The following is a 16,966-nucleotide window of genomic DNA, read 5'->3' as shown; positions in this document are numbered from 1 at the left end:
TTTTGACATAGACTTGTAAGACTCAATTTTCTGGAAGTCAGAATGCAAGAATTGTTTCAGCGGAATCTTATTCTCCTTCCTCTCTTCCCTGCTTTCTTCTCCCCCCGGGTTACCAGATTTGAAATAGTCAGCTTAACAACACAAATCAAAGTTAATGGCGTGACTGATGGTGCTGGCAGAAAGCAGATGTGTTTTCTAACTGGAGAGGGCAGCCGTCTGACGGTGTGTGAGATGAGCGGCCAGGGTTTCAGAGGTTTGTGGTGACAGCAGAAGAGTTCCAGGGCTTTGGATCTTTGATTTCTATTCCTGGTTCTTGAAAGTGAGATTTTGTGTTCCCAAGCCTGTAGTGAAGGACTTGGAGTAGGTGGGATGACCATGCTAATTTATTTGTAACCATCACGTTTCTGCTGAAATGTTAAGTTAATAGAATACCATCTGTGAAACGCAGAAGCAGTTCAGGTTTCTCCCTATGCAATACATGTTTATAGAGTCACAGAAGGGTTTGGGTTGGAAGGGACCTTCAAAGGCCATCCTGTCGACCCCCCTGCCAGGAGCAGGGACATCTCCAACCACATCAGGTTGCTCAGAGCCTCATCCAACCTGGCCTGGAATGTTTCCAGGGATGGGGCATCCACCACCTCTCTGGGCAACCTGTTCCAGTGTTCCACCACCCTCAGTGTAAAAATTTTTTCCTTATGTCCAGTCTGACTCTGCTTCCCTCTATTATAAAACCATTTCCCCTTGTCCTGTCACTGCAGCCCTTGGTAAAATGTCCCTCCCCATCTTATCAGCCCCCTTTAGGCACTGGGAGGCCGCTCTCAGGTCTCCCCGGAGCCTTCTCTTCTCCAGGCTGAACAGCCCCACCTCTCTCAGCCTGTGCTCACATGAGAGGTGCTCCAGCCCTCTGATCATCTTCGTGGCCTCCACTGGACCCTCTCCAACATGCAGCCTTGCTTTCTGGAAGTTGTACTTCTTGACACAGTTTTCTATAGCAAACTGACAGAAATGAGCTTGCAGTAGACTTAGTGTGGGAATTTTCATTTCATACAGCTAAAATTCAAAAAATTTTTGAGCATCTGAAAGCAGACCTCATGAAGTGCTAGGCAACCGTAGCCATAGGAGCCGTTGTCAGATCTGCCTGTAATTTTAAAACTGTAACATGGATTTCAAAAAATGCCACACTGAAGCTTTGAATAAACGCTGAACTGCAACTGTGAGTATCCCTCGAGTTTGTTAGTGGGTTGGTTGCAAGGCAAACTGAGCTTCTCAGTTCAGTTTGGAGAATCTCCTGGAGACTTTCATGTGCTGTTGGGCAAGCTGCTTGGTATCCTCACAGTCGTCCAGCACTGAAACGAGGTGATGGTGGAGTCAGAAGTTAAGGAACAGTAAGAGTACTGCTATTGGCCCTGTTACCTGGGTGTGTTTCTGAAAACAGAGAATACGAGACATTAAAAACCAGTTGCTTGAACGGTCGGAAAAGAAAGTTAATGAGTTAACATTCTTAGAGGATGACTTATGATAGCGTTGTCCAGAGCTGAAGGTGAATTGAAGCAAATACTGCAGGTTTCATCGTTAAAAGTGAATCCTGAGCAGCCTGACTGTCATCCTCAAAGTGCTGAAGAAGCAGCTTCCCTACGTCTGGCGCAAAGAAGTATTCTGACTCCGCAGAAATGGTCTTTATTTTATAAGTAAATGCCATTTTGAGATGTTTCAGTCCTAGACCTGTTAAATTCTGACTGCCTTCAGTGTTTTACTTTGCAATGGAAACTCCTTTATGCAGATCCACTTGCGTAGACTGTGACTCTGTTGGGACTGTAATGCTTTTTATGACACGACAACTGCAAGCTTTGTGTAAAGTATGAATTTGGTTGCGACCAAACAGATTTTCATCTTTCATAGAATCACAGAACATCTCACGTTAAAAGGGACCCATACGAAGCATCGAGTCCAGCTCTCTGCTCCTCACAGGACTACCCAAAACTAAACCATGTGACTAAGAGCATTGTCCAGATGCTCCTTGAGCTCTGACAGGGTTGGTGCCGTGAGCACGTCCCCGGGGACCCTGTTCTAATGAGCGACCACCTCTCAGTGAAGAACCTTTTCCTAACGTCCAGCCGAACTTGCCCTGATGCAGCTTCGTTCCATTTCCTCGTGTCCTATCGCTGGTCGCCAGAGAGGAGATCGGCACCTCCCCCTCCACTTCCCCCCTTGAGGAAGTTTTAAACTGCGATCAGGTCACCCCTCAGCCTTCTCTTCTTCAGGCTGAATCAGCCAGGTCACCTGGGCCGCTCCTCATGACTCTTGCCCCCAAAGCCTTGGGGGCACCATCTTGGCTGCCCCGCTCTGGACACACTCTGACATTTTATGTCCTTCTTATATTGAGGTGCCCAGAACTACAGCTCCTCTTACTTTAGTGTTGTCAGCAGACTTACGTCATGTACGCTCAGTTCCTGCGTCCAGATCATTTATAAAAACATTCAAGAGCACTGGCCCTAAAATCGAGCCCAGGGGATCTCCACTGGTGGCTGGTCACCAGCCCAGTGTAACCCCATTTACTAAAACTCTTTGAGCCAATTCCTCACTCAACGTATTATGGACTTGTGTAGCTGTGTGCTGGACATCTTGTCTAGAAGGATACTCTGAGTGACGTTGCTAAAATCCAAACCCTGGCTTCCCTTGGTCAGAGGCTCTCAGCTGTGTCATCACCAGCTGTAAGCGCCATCCAGTCCAACCCCTCCCTTACACCCAGAGCCAGCCCCAGGCTTCTCTCTAGCGAGCCTGATTTTATCCGTTTCCCCCTTCAAATCTGGTTTAAAGTGCTTTTGATGAGCCCTGCTAACTCCTGCACAAAGACCCTGTCCCCCCGTTCCAGACAGATGTACTCTGTCTGTCTCCAACAGGCCTGGTGTCGTGTAGACCAACCCATGATCAAAAAACCCAAAATTCTGCTGATGACAGCCTCAGAGCCAGGTATTGATCTGCTGCGTCTTCCTGTTTCTTCCCTCATCATTCCCTGCAATTGGAAGGGTAGAGGAGAACACTGATCCCTTCACCAGTTGTCCCAAGGCCCTGAAGTCTCTCTTGGTTGCTCTTGGACTTCTTATTGCAACTTCATCGCTGCCTATGTAGAAAGGCAATAACGGATGATAATCCAAGGGCTGTACCAGGGCAGGAAGTTTCCTCATCCCGTCTTTAACCCAGGCCCCAGGGAGGCAGCAGACTTCCCTTAGAAGTGGGTCCAGTGGTCATATTGGGCCTTCTGTTCCCCTCAGGAGAGTCTCCGATGACAATGACCCGTCTTTTTTCCTTTATGGAAGCGGTTTTGATGCAGGGCGTAGGCCGAGTTAACCTTGGCAGCACCTCCAACTTAGATGAATCGTCGTTCTCGTCATTGTTAGGTTCCACAGCGGGGCCTCCTACCTATTATGCAAGGGCACCTGGGAAGGTGAGGGAGTCACGGAGGAGATGCCAGGCAGGAATGTGTTGCCATTGTCCCCTGTCCCATAAGTCACTGCATTCTGCTGCATGGAGAGAGGACAGGGAATCCTCCGTAATATGTGTCCTGTCTGCCTGGCAGGTCTGTCCCGGGGGTGGTAGGGTGCAGTTCCAGTAGCCTCTCTCTCTCTCTCAGACTCCCTGGTGCTCCTCAACCTCCTCACCTCCTCCTGGAGCTCTGTCCCTCAGTGGAGGAGTTCCTCTCCCTGGGAGCACCTCCCACGGGTGGGCAGGAGCAGGGCACAGCCGGCACCTGGGTAGCTGCATGTTCCCATCGGAGCTCCGTCTGGGAAGCTGCGTCAGTCGTGGTGGGTGCAGAGCTTAGTGAGGATGTGGCCTTCTGCTGGGTGGGTACCATGGCTCCCTGGTCGAGCAGGCAGAGTTCCAGGGCCCTTCCTGTGACAGCTGTCACCTTTGTAGGTGTGGGGGCTTGGCCGCTGTTGCTCCTGGCCTTGCCCAGGGCTCCTCAGCCGCTGTGGCGTGAGCTGGGGTCTCCTGGTGGATCTCTCCGCTCCCCTGAGGTTTCCCCGGCTCAGGAAACCCCCTGCGCACCACGCCAGAGCGCCGTGCTGCCGATCGTGCCGGCACTGGAGCTGCTCGACTCGGCGACTGAGGCTGGCGTGAGGGTTGCATAAATACAGTGACCAAGGAAAGCCGCTTCAATTATGAAATACTTCCAGATGAAAGAGAAATCGACCTTGACTGTGGGCTTTGCAACAAAACCAAGAAGTAAAACAGCTTAGAAAGCGCCCACCATTACGGAAACCATTCGGCAGTGCAGAAATACCTCCGGCTTCTGATTCTTGCACTGCCATTTCTTCTTCGCCGCCGTGACTTCTACGGTTTGATCTCTGGATACAGACTGAAAATGATCTCCCACCACATGTGATTAATAAAGAAGGATTAACGGTAACGTAGAGGCCAGGGCTGTTGTGAGCGATGCAAACCAAATGAAAATTCTTTTCTTATTTTATAAATAATATACCTGTCAGCTAATGCTGTGGGAAGGGCTGCATTTTTAACTGTTGGGAAATGCGCTGAGAACTGGCTGCTCTCAGTGCTTGGGACTGCGCTGGTGAAGGCTGTAAGCACTGTAATAACTAGTCTAAATGTGGATTTTATTTTCTTTTATTTTATAGGCTGGTAACCAGCACATATATCAGCCTGTGGGTAAACCAGGTAAGCAGTAAATGTCTGTACTGTCATCTGGAATCCTTGATTACAAGTCTTTTAGCAGCAGTAGGGAACAAAGATTTATGCCAGTATTTTCCTACAAGGGGTGGATTCAGTTCCAGAACACACACACAGGTGTGTCGGTGCGCTGGGCTTTGAATTCCCCTGCAGTCCCCAGAGATGTCGTCAGCGAAGCCAAGAAGGTGTTCCGTCTGCAGGCGGGAAGTGTCTAGTCACTGAGCTGAGTCACGGTGTAGGACTTCACCGGGTGTGGAGTTCAGACATGCGAAACAAAAGTAGACAGCTAAATGTAGGTTTCTCAGTCTCGAAGTGAATCACGCCCAGGATTTCTGCCGTGAAAAAGCCCGATTTTCCCAGACACAGGCAGCCTGTGTGGCGCTCAGCTGTGGTGCGGAGGGGTGAGTACCTCTCAGGGCTGGGGCTGATGTACGAGATGACTGGCAGTTGTCGTCCGAAATCCCATGAAGGGATTTTCAAAGTATCTTAACTAAAACAGCCACGTCCTCGTAATCACAGGAAAACCTGATGAATTCCACAACCTTTTCTGTCTGCATTTCCTCAGCGGAAATACAAATTCAAGTGTAGCTCCTACAGACAATAGATTTACCGTGAGACACGTTAAGATGTACATCTCCTCTTTGCGGCGCTGACAGACCCCAGCTATGCAGGCACATCTGACGTGTTGGTCCTCTAAAACACAAATTGTTTTGTTAACCAGATCACGCAGCTCCGCCAAAGAAACCTCCCCGCCCTGGAGCCCCCAGCCACTTGGGCAGCCTCGCAAGCCTGAACAGCCCCGTGGACAGCTACAACGAAGGCGTGAAGGTACGCTGCTCAGTGTCACGTGAAATACGCTTCGGTAAATTGAACATTGCCGTTCTGAAATAGTTTGCTGTTCCTAAGCAGAGACTGTGGACTAGAACCTTTCCCAGTGAGCTTATTTCCGGTCTGAAGGGCATCCGAGATCTCCCGTATGGGCTCGGGCTCCCTGCTCAGCAGCTCTGTTGAGCAGCAGGGAGCATGCCCAGGGGTCCCAGTTAGTCGGGTAGCACCAGGCTCCTGTCCTCGGTCACAGAGGAGCGAGACACGGCTGAACTGCAGTGCTCCAGAAAGCAGCTGGATAGAATGGTGGTTGGGAACTCTCTGTCGGTAATGCTGGAACAGAAATGCAGCTGATCTGTGCGCATCGCCGTTTTATTATTTCACAAATGCACCTCCACAAAGTCTGACGGCGGTATTACCGACCAGCGCGTTAGAGCGGGATCGCTCCTGCTGCCGCTCCCGTTCTGTCAGTCGATGCCGTCGGTAGCACCCAGGGGGGTGACGTATTTGTGCTCCGGCTCTTTCCCGAGAGGAGAAGGATGGGGTCTGCGTTAGAGCGCAGGCTTCTGCACGTCCACCGAGGCAGTCCCTGCTGTGATACAGCAGCTAGCGCTGGTAGGACAGCTCCTCGCGGAAGGAGAACCTCTGGCTAATCGAAGCCCTGCCAAGCCTGTAGTGAAGAAGGGGAATCCATGTTGTGCTGGGAACAGCCACGGTTACCAGCAACACGTATTTTAGGTGGTTTAAGAAAATACAGAAAAAATCCAGTTCACCTGCCCATGAAATTCAAAATTTGCCATCAAAGCAATACGTTGAGCACAGATTGATCTCAGCCACTGCCCGCCTGTCTCGCTCTTGCTCCCTTGTTCTGAGATGATTGGAATATTTAAGAATGAGCGTAAACAGACAGCAGTGGCAAATTTGAGCAGGATTATTTATTACAAACTGATGCTGGTGCTTTTCCAGCTGCCAAGCCTCAGATAATGTCAAAAAGCAGTAACAGATGTGTTACTAAACTTGGCTTCTCTAAAATTTCCTTTCTAAATGCTGATACTGGAACATGAAAAACATTTTCTGAAATACATCCTTTTGACAATAAACAAACCTGAGCGGCCACAGTCATCAGTAATAACAAGTTAACAAGATTTGTACGCAGAAGAGCTTCGTCAGTAGAAAGGAAGGGCTGATTTGGGTTTTTCTGTTTCTCGAAATTGGATTGCTTTATTCCCCTTCAAAAAACCAGCCCATTATTTTTTGCTAGCGTATAGCTTTGTTAATGTCTGCAGTCCTAACTGGAAGATGCTTCTGGGGTTCATTTTGGGCTCCCTTTTCTGTACCCCCATTTCAGGCTCCCTTTCCTGCAGAATACAAATTAAAGAGGATTTGGGCTGCTCACCCTTTAGGGCACGCACCAGGGAATGCAGTTTTGTGGTACTTGCTGAGGCAAAGTCAGCCAGTCCACGAAGAGAAACTCCTGGCTTCATAGTCCTCAAAGCAACACTGTTGATGTTGGGTATAAAGAAAAAAAAAGGAGCGTTAAGAAACGCAGATGTCCATAGTCTTCAAGAGGTTACGGCTTGGCTGTAGGAATTAAGTGGGTTGGGTATCATCCATCTAGAATGGGTTCTTGGTGGTTCTTCACCACGACTGATCAGTCATGGCGAACAAGAGCTGCGCAGTTAGATGGCCGTGGATTTCCTATTTCTAAAGAGAAAAAAAAAGCTTCAGAAAAAGGAACACAACATTTTCTTCAATCTACTGGGTACTGGATTGTTTGCGTACAGGGTTGCACAGCGTGTGTTCTTGCCCACCGCCGCAGAGGCCCTCTGCTCCATTCACCACTTTGCTGCTCGCCGGACTGGCTTGCTCCTGTCAAGCTTTGCATGATCTCTTCCCCATGTGTTCAGTAAAAAGTCAGCATGGGTGCATGGCAAACACTTCCACTTCCTACGCGGGTGCACAGCAGGTCGTCGGCACACGGTGCTGCCACCGTGGCAGACGGCCCAAGAGCTAACATGAATGACTGCCGACACTGTTGAGGATGCATTTTTGTTGCAGGCTTTTTAACTGGTCTCTTATTGCTACACATGTTTTGGGTTTGGTTTGTTTTTTTTTTTTTTTTTCCTGCTGAGTTTTATTAATATTGTTTTTCTTTTTTCCCTTCTTTTGGTAAATTTCTTTAACCTTCCCCCACGTTCTGCTCAACCATAGCCATGGAGGGTAAGCAGCGCGTGAGCGTGTGTGTACGTGCCCTGTCCCAAAATGTCTTTGCATGTGACTTTGCCAGATGACTCTTTAACTTCTTGATTGCTGAAACCAGTTAGAATCACAGCCTTTCACTGGTGATTGAAGCGGTTACGGTGTTCTTTTCCCTAAGGAATTTTCTGATCAATACAGTCGATTGAATCTCTGTCATAGTTGTCAGTAGCCACTTTGTGAAACGCAACAAAACGGAATCGCCATGCACTAAATCCTGCGTTCCTTCCTTAGACAAAGTTTCGGCCAAGTATTTTATAGTTTCATATCTCAGGTGCTCCCAGTGAAACAGTTCTGTAGCTAGCACCAGTAAGAACCAGTCACAACCCAGTATGATGGGCTGAAACACCATGGGCCGTCTCAGATCAACAGGGTGGATGGCAGCTGTGGGACCAGTAGGAAATAAGCAATATTAACCTCTGCTCCCACTGAGCGGTTACTGGGGCATCCCGTAGCAGTGAAGAGCTGCAGGGAGCCGAGATGCTTGTAGTTTTTACCGTTCAGGAGCAGAGAGACTGAGGAAGTTTTCAAATTTTCTTTTGTGACCCCCAGATTATTTCAGTCTGTCCTGGATTTAACTCCAGACGGATCTGACTGGATGGGAGTTTTGCTTGAGGATTTTTAGGCTATTGAGTTTCTTTTGATCTACTGGAAACAAACTGTCTGTGAAGACATTCGGTGTTTCCCACCTGTGCTGGTGACACCGTTTGTTAATCTGCTGAGCATTTTCACTAACGGAACGATAACAGGTACTGCGGTATTCTCTCTTCACTGTATCAGTGTGTTAACTGTGTACTCTGGCATCGTTTTGGAGCACAAAACAACTTTCTGGAACTGGGGGCTTGATGCCTCTTGCCTTAGCAGTGGAACTTGTCCATCTGTAGTGACCCGCTTGGACATGTCAAGTACTCTGTACTCCTTGTTCCTGAAAGAATTTTCTTCTCTGTTGTGGGAGTTATACTGGAAGCTCTTCAGGGAAATCCTGGTTAAAAATTCCCCAGTGTCATTTCACAGGTCGGGTTCAGTCAGAAGAACTGTAGGAAACTTCCTTCAGGTCTGGGAGCAAGCGTGCTCAGCCAGGACAGGGAGCCCAGCGGGGCCGGGCGGGAGGCTGTTGTGAATACGAGACCTTCCCGGCGGTCCGCGAGGTTGGGAAGTTGCTGAGCCCCATCTGGTGGGGACAGGAGGTTAAACAATCCCTCTCTGCTTCCAGATTCAGCCGCAGGAAATCAGCCCTCCTCCTACGGCCAACCTGGACCGTTCCAACGACAAAGTCTACGAGAACGTGACAGGGCTGGTGAAAGCGGTCATAGAAATGTCCAGTAAAATACAGCCAGCTCCGCCGGAGGAGTATGTGCCCATGGTAAAGGTACGAGGCCGTTCCTAAAATCAGTGTTGTAGTTCTCTCCTGAATTAGGTCTTCAGGTGTAGGAGAAACTTTTTGGAAAGCTGAAAGTAGAAAAGCTTTTTGTGTTTGCTGGGGGGTTACTTACGGTCAGCAGGCTGGAGTTTCGTTATCGGGATTGTGGGCAACAGTGCTTTTATTCCCCAGCCAGCCTGCGCTCATCCAGGGGGAGTCACTTGTGCACTCTGTTCTCGGCACTTCACTGTTTTAAGGAAAACTTTTTTAAATTAAGCCTTTGGCATCTTGTTTTGATGGTGAAACACGCGATTACAGGTGGGATTTCAAAGTCTCTCAGCCATGTTCTAACTCCCTTCCTTGCCAGATGAGGGACTGGGTGTATCTGTTGCTTCCTGCACTCCTACAATTCTCTCATCCATTCATTCCAAGTTTTTAAAGTTTATTTCCTTAATATTTTTTTTTTTACTTAGGAGGTTGGTTTGGCGCTAAGAACCTTACTGGCAACAGTGGATGAGACCCTCCCAGTGCTTCCTGCAAGCACCCACAGAGAGGTACGTAGGGCTCCACTCACTGGTGCTCAGCAAGGTCAGCTCTCTGGATGCGTTTGGGGCTCTCTTCTTTGCACACGCAGCTGTTCTGGTTCACTAAGCAGTATGAACCCTCGGGTTGTAATTCTACATGAAATTAATTTTATTAGAATTGCTGCATGGACATAGGCTTGTATTTAAGTGAAGATGCTCAAACTGGATATAATTGAAGAGCAGACGACACGCGCCTATAGGAAGCTGACGTAAAAACCGTTACCAGTGCGTATGTGAAACCAGTATTCTAACGCAGGGAGGCCACCTGGGAGTTAATTCTTAGCGCAAGCTCAGTCTTTCATTAAACTACAGCTTGCACACAAAGACATTAAACAGGGAAGTGAGCGTAGCCTGGTGCAGCTGGAAGGTTTTGATGAGAAGGCAGCCTGTGGTAACCTCGTTCTAGGTGAGAAGGGATGGAGATCTTTCAGTGAAGTTCATGAGTAAAACTGTTTTTCTCCAAAACCTTGAATGAGTGTGATAATGAGAAAGGCAGAGAATGGTTCTCCAACTGCCATGGTAAAGAATCATCCTGACGTAGCTCTGCGGTTCTGTTAAGTAACCGGTATCTGGCTTCTTGACCCGTTTTATTTTTTTAGACCTACTTTTATGCTTTAGAGTTACTTTAGTAATAGCGATAAAAAGAGCAATGATAATAGGGACCTGGAAACCTAGAACAAGGTGCTAAAAGACGTGGGGGGCCTTAGAATCATGGAATGGTTTGGGTTGGAAGTGACTTTTAAGGCCCATCCAGTCCAACCCCCCTGCCAGGAGCAGGGACATCTCCAACCAGATCAGGTTGCTCAGAGCCCCGTCCAACCTGGCCTTGGTGCCATTTACCAGTGGGTGGCTCAGCAGCTGGCCAGGCTGTTCTCGATCTCCACACAGCATAGAGCAGCAGGTGCCAAAATTCCACCTGCGCCACACGGTGTCCACTGAAACAGCCCCAGCGTCAATCAGAAGTCTCGAGCAGGGGCTGCTGAGGGTGGGCAGTGCCATTGCTCTGTAGTTTCGCTGTTAGGAGAGCAGTGCCTCTAACGACATCCAGCACTGACTGACTCTTCTTGTTGCAGATTGAGATGGCACAGAAGCTGCTGAACTCGGACTTGGCCGAGCTCATTAACAAGATGAAACTGGCACAGCAGTACGTCATGACCAGCCTGCAGCAGGAGTACAAAAAGCAAATGTTGACGGCTGCTCACGCTCTGGCTGTGGATGCCAAAAACTTGCTGGATGTTATTGATCAAGCCAGACTGAAAATGATCAGTCAGTCCAGACCGCACTAAGCACTGAGGGAAGAGTTTCATCAGGCGAAGACTTCTGCTTGCGAAAGGATGTTCTCTCACCTTCCACCAGCAGTGAGGATTAACCCAGTGTAGTCCTGGCTTCCCAGCGCCTCTTGCTTCAGCAGACCTGACTGACCGCTGTTGGCTCTCTCGCATTACAAAAGTTTAACCAAGTTTTTGTCATAAAGCCAAGCCGGTCTGGGATTCCCAAAGTGGCGTTACCACCAGATGAAGTTTGTACAGAAGTCCTGGGGAAATCACGGCTGTGGAGCGCAGTTCAGTTTTAAACCATCGCACGGGACACGCTTAGCCTAGAGCTGCCACAGGGTTACGGTCTCAGAGCCAGAACTGTTCGAGCGGCAGGTCAGAGAAAGATATTGTGAAGTGAAGAATTCGGGGAAACCTCAGGGCTGAGAATTCTTGCCCACAGTATATGAACTATCCAGACTGGAATTTTTTTATTAGAACACTTACGTCGCAATATGCTAATCACAATTTACAGAGAAAGAATAAAAAGCTATATTTTCAAGACTTCAGTCATTTCAAGACAAACTAAAGCCCTCTTCATCTTCCTGCCTTTTACTTTTCCGTGAATGTGTGAAGCATTTGTTTGGAACTAGCTGTAGAACACAACTGAAAACTCTTGTCTTTTTCACCAGAATAACGTGCCAGTTCTTTTGTAGCAATGTTGTTTTCCTTGGAAGCGAAAATGCTGCTTTGTACCAGAGCAATTCAGAGCTGCATTTAGAGGAGTTCTGTAACCATTCATGTCCCCCATTTTTATATAATTTATAAAGACAGATTAAAGCCATGTTGAATATTTTAAACCCACTGTAGTTAACTAACCCATCCTTTTTGTCTATCTTGCCTGGGAGGAGTTACAGTAGAACAGTGTAATTAGATCTTCCTTGGTTTTCCAGTTATGCCATCTGTTCTGTTAAAATAAAAACCACGCTCCCTTTTTGCTGTTGAGGGATATAAATTATTCTCAGGAAGAATATAATGAACTGTACAGTTACTTTGACCTATTAAAAAGGTGTTACCAGTGACAGGCTGGCTGTATTACTTGGTGTGTGTGTGCACTACAGAAGAAACCACTGTTTTCTCTCCTTGGAATTTTCCTCCCTACGCTTATCCCGAAGCTTTTAAGAATTCACTTACACAGCATTTAAAGAGCAAATCCAAGATTTAAGGAGTCTCCTATAAAGCAGTTTTTCCTCCAGCTGTGCAGCACAAGAACAAGTCAGTGTTATAATGTGAGACTTGTAATTTCCTGGATTCATTCCTTACACTCCTTTAAAAATCAGTTTTCCTACAGGAAGGCTTCTTTAAAGAGGAGTGAGGGATGTAGCAGCTGAGTGGTTTGCAGAAACTATTTTGGAAGCAGTGAAAGTTCTCAGCAGCAGCAGCAGGGGGTTGCATGGACTAAATTCTGCCATAGGTGCCCGCATCTTCCAAAAAATAAATGAGCTCCAGTTTTGTGGGAAGACGGGAAGTGCAGAGTGCTTCCCTTGTTGGCCTAGATGTGCAAAAGCCTTCCTACACATCTTTGGAGTCCTCCTTACACCCATGAACGTTTTGCTAAGGCGTAGTTTTCATTCAGTATTTTAGAATACGCATTCGACAGCCTTACCTTGCTCAGTTGCTCCGGGAAAGTCCTGTTCAAAAGTTATTTTACAAATACGCACTTTTAAAATTACTCCTTACATACACAAAGTTACACAATCTTCCACATCCACCCTTTTCACAGACACTCCTTAACTTTTTTTCTGGAAAGGCAAAAAAATTACCTTCTATAACCTCGGTTCGGTGACTAGCGCTGAAGACTCAGACCGCTTTTAAATTATACCTGCTCATGAATAAACAGTATTCTAGGTCTGGCCACAAACGAGGGCCTTTACCCAAAAACTGCAGCATTTTCCCCACTCCGCAGCTCAACGGCTGTCCCTGCTGTGAAATGCACATAATCCCTGCTATGCCACAGCTCTTGGCTGCCCCTGAACAGGTTAAATGAGCTAGTACCAGAAACTGCCAGAGATGAAAGCTGCACCACTGCTACAGCTGGACACGCTGCACCTTCACCGAGAGGCTGCAGCACAAGCAGCTCCTGACTGCGGTACCAAGTCACAGCGCTTCTGTTAAACGTGACCACATCCTGTGCCGTGATGACATTCCCACCTCTGTCCATAGGCTACAAACGCAATTGAAAGCCTTAACCATCACAGTGCTACGCCTACGCTGAGTATGAAGAACCAACAAAGAGAGCTGTAAAACCCTTGATTAACATGAGATGATGGAAATTTCAGTAGCTGCAGGTACCCTGGCCATCCTTTGACCACCCCCCTTCACAGAGTAGAAACGAGAGTACATTTAAGTGTTCTTTATTACAGACAGGTACAAAACTAATTAGTCAAAAAGACCAAAGCCCATGTCATCATCAGATTCCTCTGATTCTTCTTTCTTTTCCTCTTCTTTCTTCTCCTCAGCTAGAAAAGGAGAAAGGAATCAGAATCTTTCCATTTTACCAGCTCATAAGTCACATGCCACAAAAGACTTCACATCATGTTACATGACTGGTATCAGGAAGCAACACCTGAGCAATCCTAACAGGCTAAGCTAACAACCCAAGCAGCCTAGTTTTTCCACTACTAGGAGAGTGGGTTTGCACCTTCAAAATGCATTTCTATCAAATCTGAAAAACTTTAGAGGAGATCCTAGTGATACACTGGAAGATCAGCCTTAATTCTGGGGTAACTCTAAGCCCATACACTGACTCACAAGTATAATTCCAGCCTTTCTGAAGGTGAAAGTCTGTTTTGCTCTAGAACACTCACAACAAAGCACAAACCACATGAAAATTGCAAGGGGAAAAGCCAAGGTGACTCTCAAGCTGCTAACAAGTAGCTTTGTAATCAAGCGTTTCTTCCAGCCGAAGACGACTACGCTGGGCACAGGAGCCCACTTACCAGGGGCAGCACCGCCCGCAGGCGCAGAACCACCGGCGGGAGCAGCCGCAGCTGGAGCACCACCACCGCCAGCTCCTACGTTACAGATCAGGCTCCCGATGTCGATGTTGGCGAGAGCCTGGGGAGAACCAGCACCAGAAAAGCCTCGTTAACGCGCGGCAGCTTTGCTTCAGCCCTGTGCACCTGCCAAGTCACGCCAGCAGCGCGGGGGCGAAACCGCAGGGTGACAAAGCGGCGGTGTCAGCGCAACTCAGCGCTTTTTACCGTCCTTAAAGGCAGCGTTTCCAAGCCAGGCGCGCAGGGCTCTACAGCCCAAGTCATCACCGCCGGGGTACCCTGGTTTGGTTGTGACCTGCACCCGCGGCGAGGCGGGGACGTCCCCGCACGCTTCCCGCCGCCGCTGCCTTCTCCCCCCGCCCCGCGGTGCACCAGGCACACCCACTCCGCCCGGCCCGGCGCTCACCTTCGCGAAGAGGCCCGGCCAGAACGGCTCCACGTTCACTCCGGCCGCCTTGATGAGCGCGTTGATCTTGTCCTCCTGCAACGACAGCGGCGCTCAGCAGCCGGCCCGGCCCCGCCGCCGGCCATGCCGCGCGGCTGGCCGCCATCTTGTGCCGGCGGGGCCCGGGCCCGCACTCACCGTGACGGTGACCTCGTCGTCGTGGAGGATGAGGGCGGAGTAGATGCAGGCGAGCTCGGAGACGGAGGCCATGGTGGGGGCGCGGTGCCAGTCGCCGGGGTGGGACGGCCTTAGCTTCAGCTGAAGGACACAGCACCTTGGGCCGCCGGGGAGGAAAAGGCTCGCGTCTTTCCGAGGGAGCTTTATAATGGCGCCCTGAGCCAATCGCAGACGCGGGGAGCCGAGACGCAACCAAGTCGTCAGCGCCGCTGCCCAACCCGTGCCGCGGCAGCGCGGCCCCGAGCAATGCCGTCAGGCAGCGCTCCGCCAATCGCGGCGTGGCGGGGGATGACGGGAGCGGCGGGGCTCGGCTGGGCGCGGCCCGGCGTGGGCAGCCTCGTCCGGCCTGTAGGGGGCGCGCAGCCTCCCTGCCGCCGCGGGCGCGCAGCTGCGTCCGGTTGGTGCCCGCGGCCCGGCGCTGCGCGGCCCCGGCCCCGGCCCCTTCCTTTCCCGGGCAGGCGGGCGGGCCGCCGGCTTCTCGGCGGCTGCGCGTGCCCCGGGATCCTCCGCGTGGAGTGTGTTGTCTCCTCGTAGGAGTCCTTGTTCTCCCCTTCGCGTGAGAACAATTAAAAATTATCTCAGGGTGTGTCGTTATTGTACGCGAGAGAGGGAGTTCGGGCTGCGAGCGACTCCAGAAAAGACAACACGATGCGCAACACTCACCAGAGCCAACACCGCGGGCGTAACGGCTGACCGAGCGGCCGGGACCTGCTTGTCGCGCGTGCCGGGCAGCGTCCCCAGGCCTTCGCTGGAGGCGCAGACGCCATTTCCCTCGCAGTACAGCACGGCCAGTTTGTGCTAACGGTCTCCGAAAAACCATCGCTATGTGCCCTGTTCTGGAGGTAATCAGTGCTGTTAGTTAGGGTGTCATCGCTTGGCTGAACATACAATTTGCTGTAATGCACATATGTAATAAAATGAAAAAAAAAACCCAAAGGGTGGAGAATGGGCCACTGGTGAAAACTTCAGATTTCCCAACCTCTACAGAACTTTGTAACCTTACGAGCCTTAGCAAATTCCAGCATTTCGCGCTGAAAGAGTAACCAGATTCTGAAAAATAAATGTTCTCTGATTTTCACGTGTTCTTGACAGACGCGCATTTGCTGGGCATCAGTCGGGACACAGAGTACAGTTTCTGTGCCGCAGCAGGTGCTCAGAGCCCCGGGACACAGGATGGATTTAGATCTTTGAGAAGGCGCCTGAAAGGCTGGATCCATTGTGCTCCAGCTGTTGCTCTTCCAGCAGATGAAGTCCCCTTCAAACTGCTGCTAGAAAGCTGCCACCCAGTTGCCATTACCAAAACTTGGTGGGACGAATCCCACAACTGGAGTGTGGCTACTGATGGCTACGGGCAAGGAAGGAGGGGTGGAGGTGCTGCCCTCTACGTCAAGAAATGGGTTGCGTGTGAAGAGCTGTTTCTGAAGAATAACCACGAGCGGGTTGAAAGCTTATGGATAAGAATTAGAGATGGAGGCAACAAAGGGAACCTTTGTTCAGGCCACCCAATCACGGGGAATTCATGAAGCCACCTTGCTCCAGCTACAAGAGGCACTGCGCTCACAGGCTCTCATCCTGCCAGGGGACTTCAACCACCCCGACATCTGGAGAAGTAGCCCAGTGAGCTGTAGGCAATCCAGGAGACTCCTGGAGTGCACTGAGGATAACTTCTTAAGCCAGGTAATAGATAGCCCTACCAGAGTAAAGTCAGGACCCTGAATTTTAGGAAAGCAAACTTCCAGCTGTTCAAGGAATTAGTCAGTAGGACACCCCTGGGAAACTTCCCTCAGGGACAAGGGAGCAGAACAGAGCCGGCAGATCTTTAAGGACACCTTCCATAGAGCAGAAGAGCTCTCGACCCTCGTGTAGGAAATCAGGAAAGGAAGGCAAGTGGCTGGCATGGGTGAGTTGAGACCTGCTGATCAAACTAAAGGGCACGAAGGAAATGCACAGGCAGTGGAAGGAGGGACAGGTATCCTGGGAAGAGCATATAGGGACACTGCCTGGTTTTATAGGGATGGGGTCAGGAAGGCCAAGGTTTGGATGGAGCTGAACTTGGCAAGGGACACAAAGAATAATAAGAAGAGCTCTATAGGTCTGTCAGCCAGAAAAGGAAGGGCAAAGAAAGTGTAATCCTGACCCACCCCCACCCACCCCCCCCCAGAGCAAGACTGGCAAGCTGGTAACCGCAAATGCGGAGAAGGCCGAGGTACGCAATGACTTTTTTGCCTTTTTTCACTAGCAGCCTCTCTTCCCACACCTCTCAAGTGGATGGACTGTACGAGGGGGACTGGGGGAGCAAAGTCCCTCCTACTGTAAGAAAATAT

At 49.7% G+C, this 16,966-nt stretch overlaps 2 protein-coding genes across 7 annotated transcripts in view; one reads left to right on the top strand and one right to left on the bottom strand.

The window, feature by feature from the left end:
- The window catches only part of PTK2 (protein tyrosine kinase 2), a 211,110-nt gene extending 199,062 nt beyond the window's left edge, over positions 1-12,048 (top strand). For all 6 annotated transcript variants that reach the window (XM_086741328.1, XM_086741324.1, XM_086741326.1 and 3 more), the window contains 5 exons: positions 4,635-4,674; positions 5,408-5,514; positions 8,981-9,136; positions 9,601-9,681; positions 10,785-12,048. In XM_086741328.1, the coding sequence (XP_086597454.1) occupies positions 4,635-4,674; positions 5,408-5,514; positions 8,981-9,136; positions 9,601-9,681; positions 10,785-10,997 (597 nt within the window). In that variant the 3' untranslated portion in view covers positions 10,998-12,048. The remainder of the gene's footprint in view (positions 1-4,634; positions 4,675-5,407; positions 5,515-8,980; positions 9,137-9,600; positions 9,682-10,784) is intronic.
- A 1,314-nt stretch (positions 12,049-13,362) lies between these two features.
- Positions 13,363-14,786, bottom strand: RPLP1 (ribosomal protein lateral stalk subunit P1). Its single transcript, XM_086742665.1, has 4 exons — positions 14,604-14,786; positions 14,427-14,501; positions 13,964-14,081; positions 13,363-13,483 (listed from the first exon to the last, which is right to left on the bottom strand). The coding sequence occupies exons 1-4, from the start codon at positions 14,673-14,675 to the stop codon at positions 13,404-13,406; spliced, it is 345 nt and encodes a 114-aa protein (XP_086598791.1). The 5' UTR covers positions 14,676-14,786; the 3' UTR covers positions 13,363-13,403.
- Positions 14,787-16,966: the final 2,180 nt, after the last annotated feature.

The sequence above is a fragment of the Chlamydotis macqueenii genome, chromosome 2, assembly GCF_036417535.1.
Source record: "Chlamydotis macqueenii isolate bChlMac1 chromosome 2, bChlMac1.mat, whole genome shotgun sequence".
Taxonomy (NCBI): Eukaryota; Metazoa; Chordata; class Aves; order Otidiformes; family Otididae; genus Chlamydotis; species Chlamydotis macqueenii.
The sequence above is the reverse complement of the archived record's forward strand: the minus strand, read 5'-3'. Positions and strand labels throughout refer to the sequence as shown.

Coding starts and splice junctions, on each gene's coding strand:
- RPLP1 (XM_086742665.1), bottom strand. CDS start 14,675: ATGGCCTCCGTCTCCGAGCTCGCCTGCATCTACTCCGCCCTCATCCTC. Junction 14,502..14,603: donor ACGACGAGGTCACCGTCACG/GTGAGTGCGGGC, acceptor CTGTCGTTGCAG/GAGGACAAGATCAACGCGCT. Junction 13,484..13,963: donor TGCGGGCGGTGCTGCCCCTG/GTAAGTGGGCTC, acceptor CTCCTTTTCTAG/CTGAGGAGAAGAAAGAAGAG.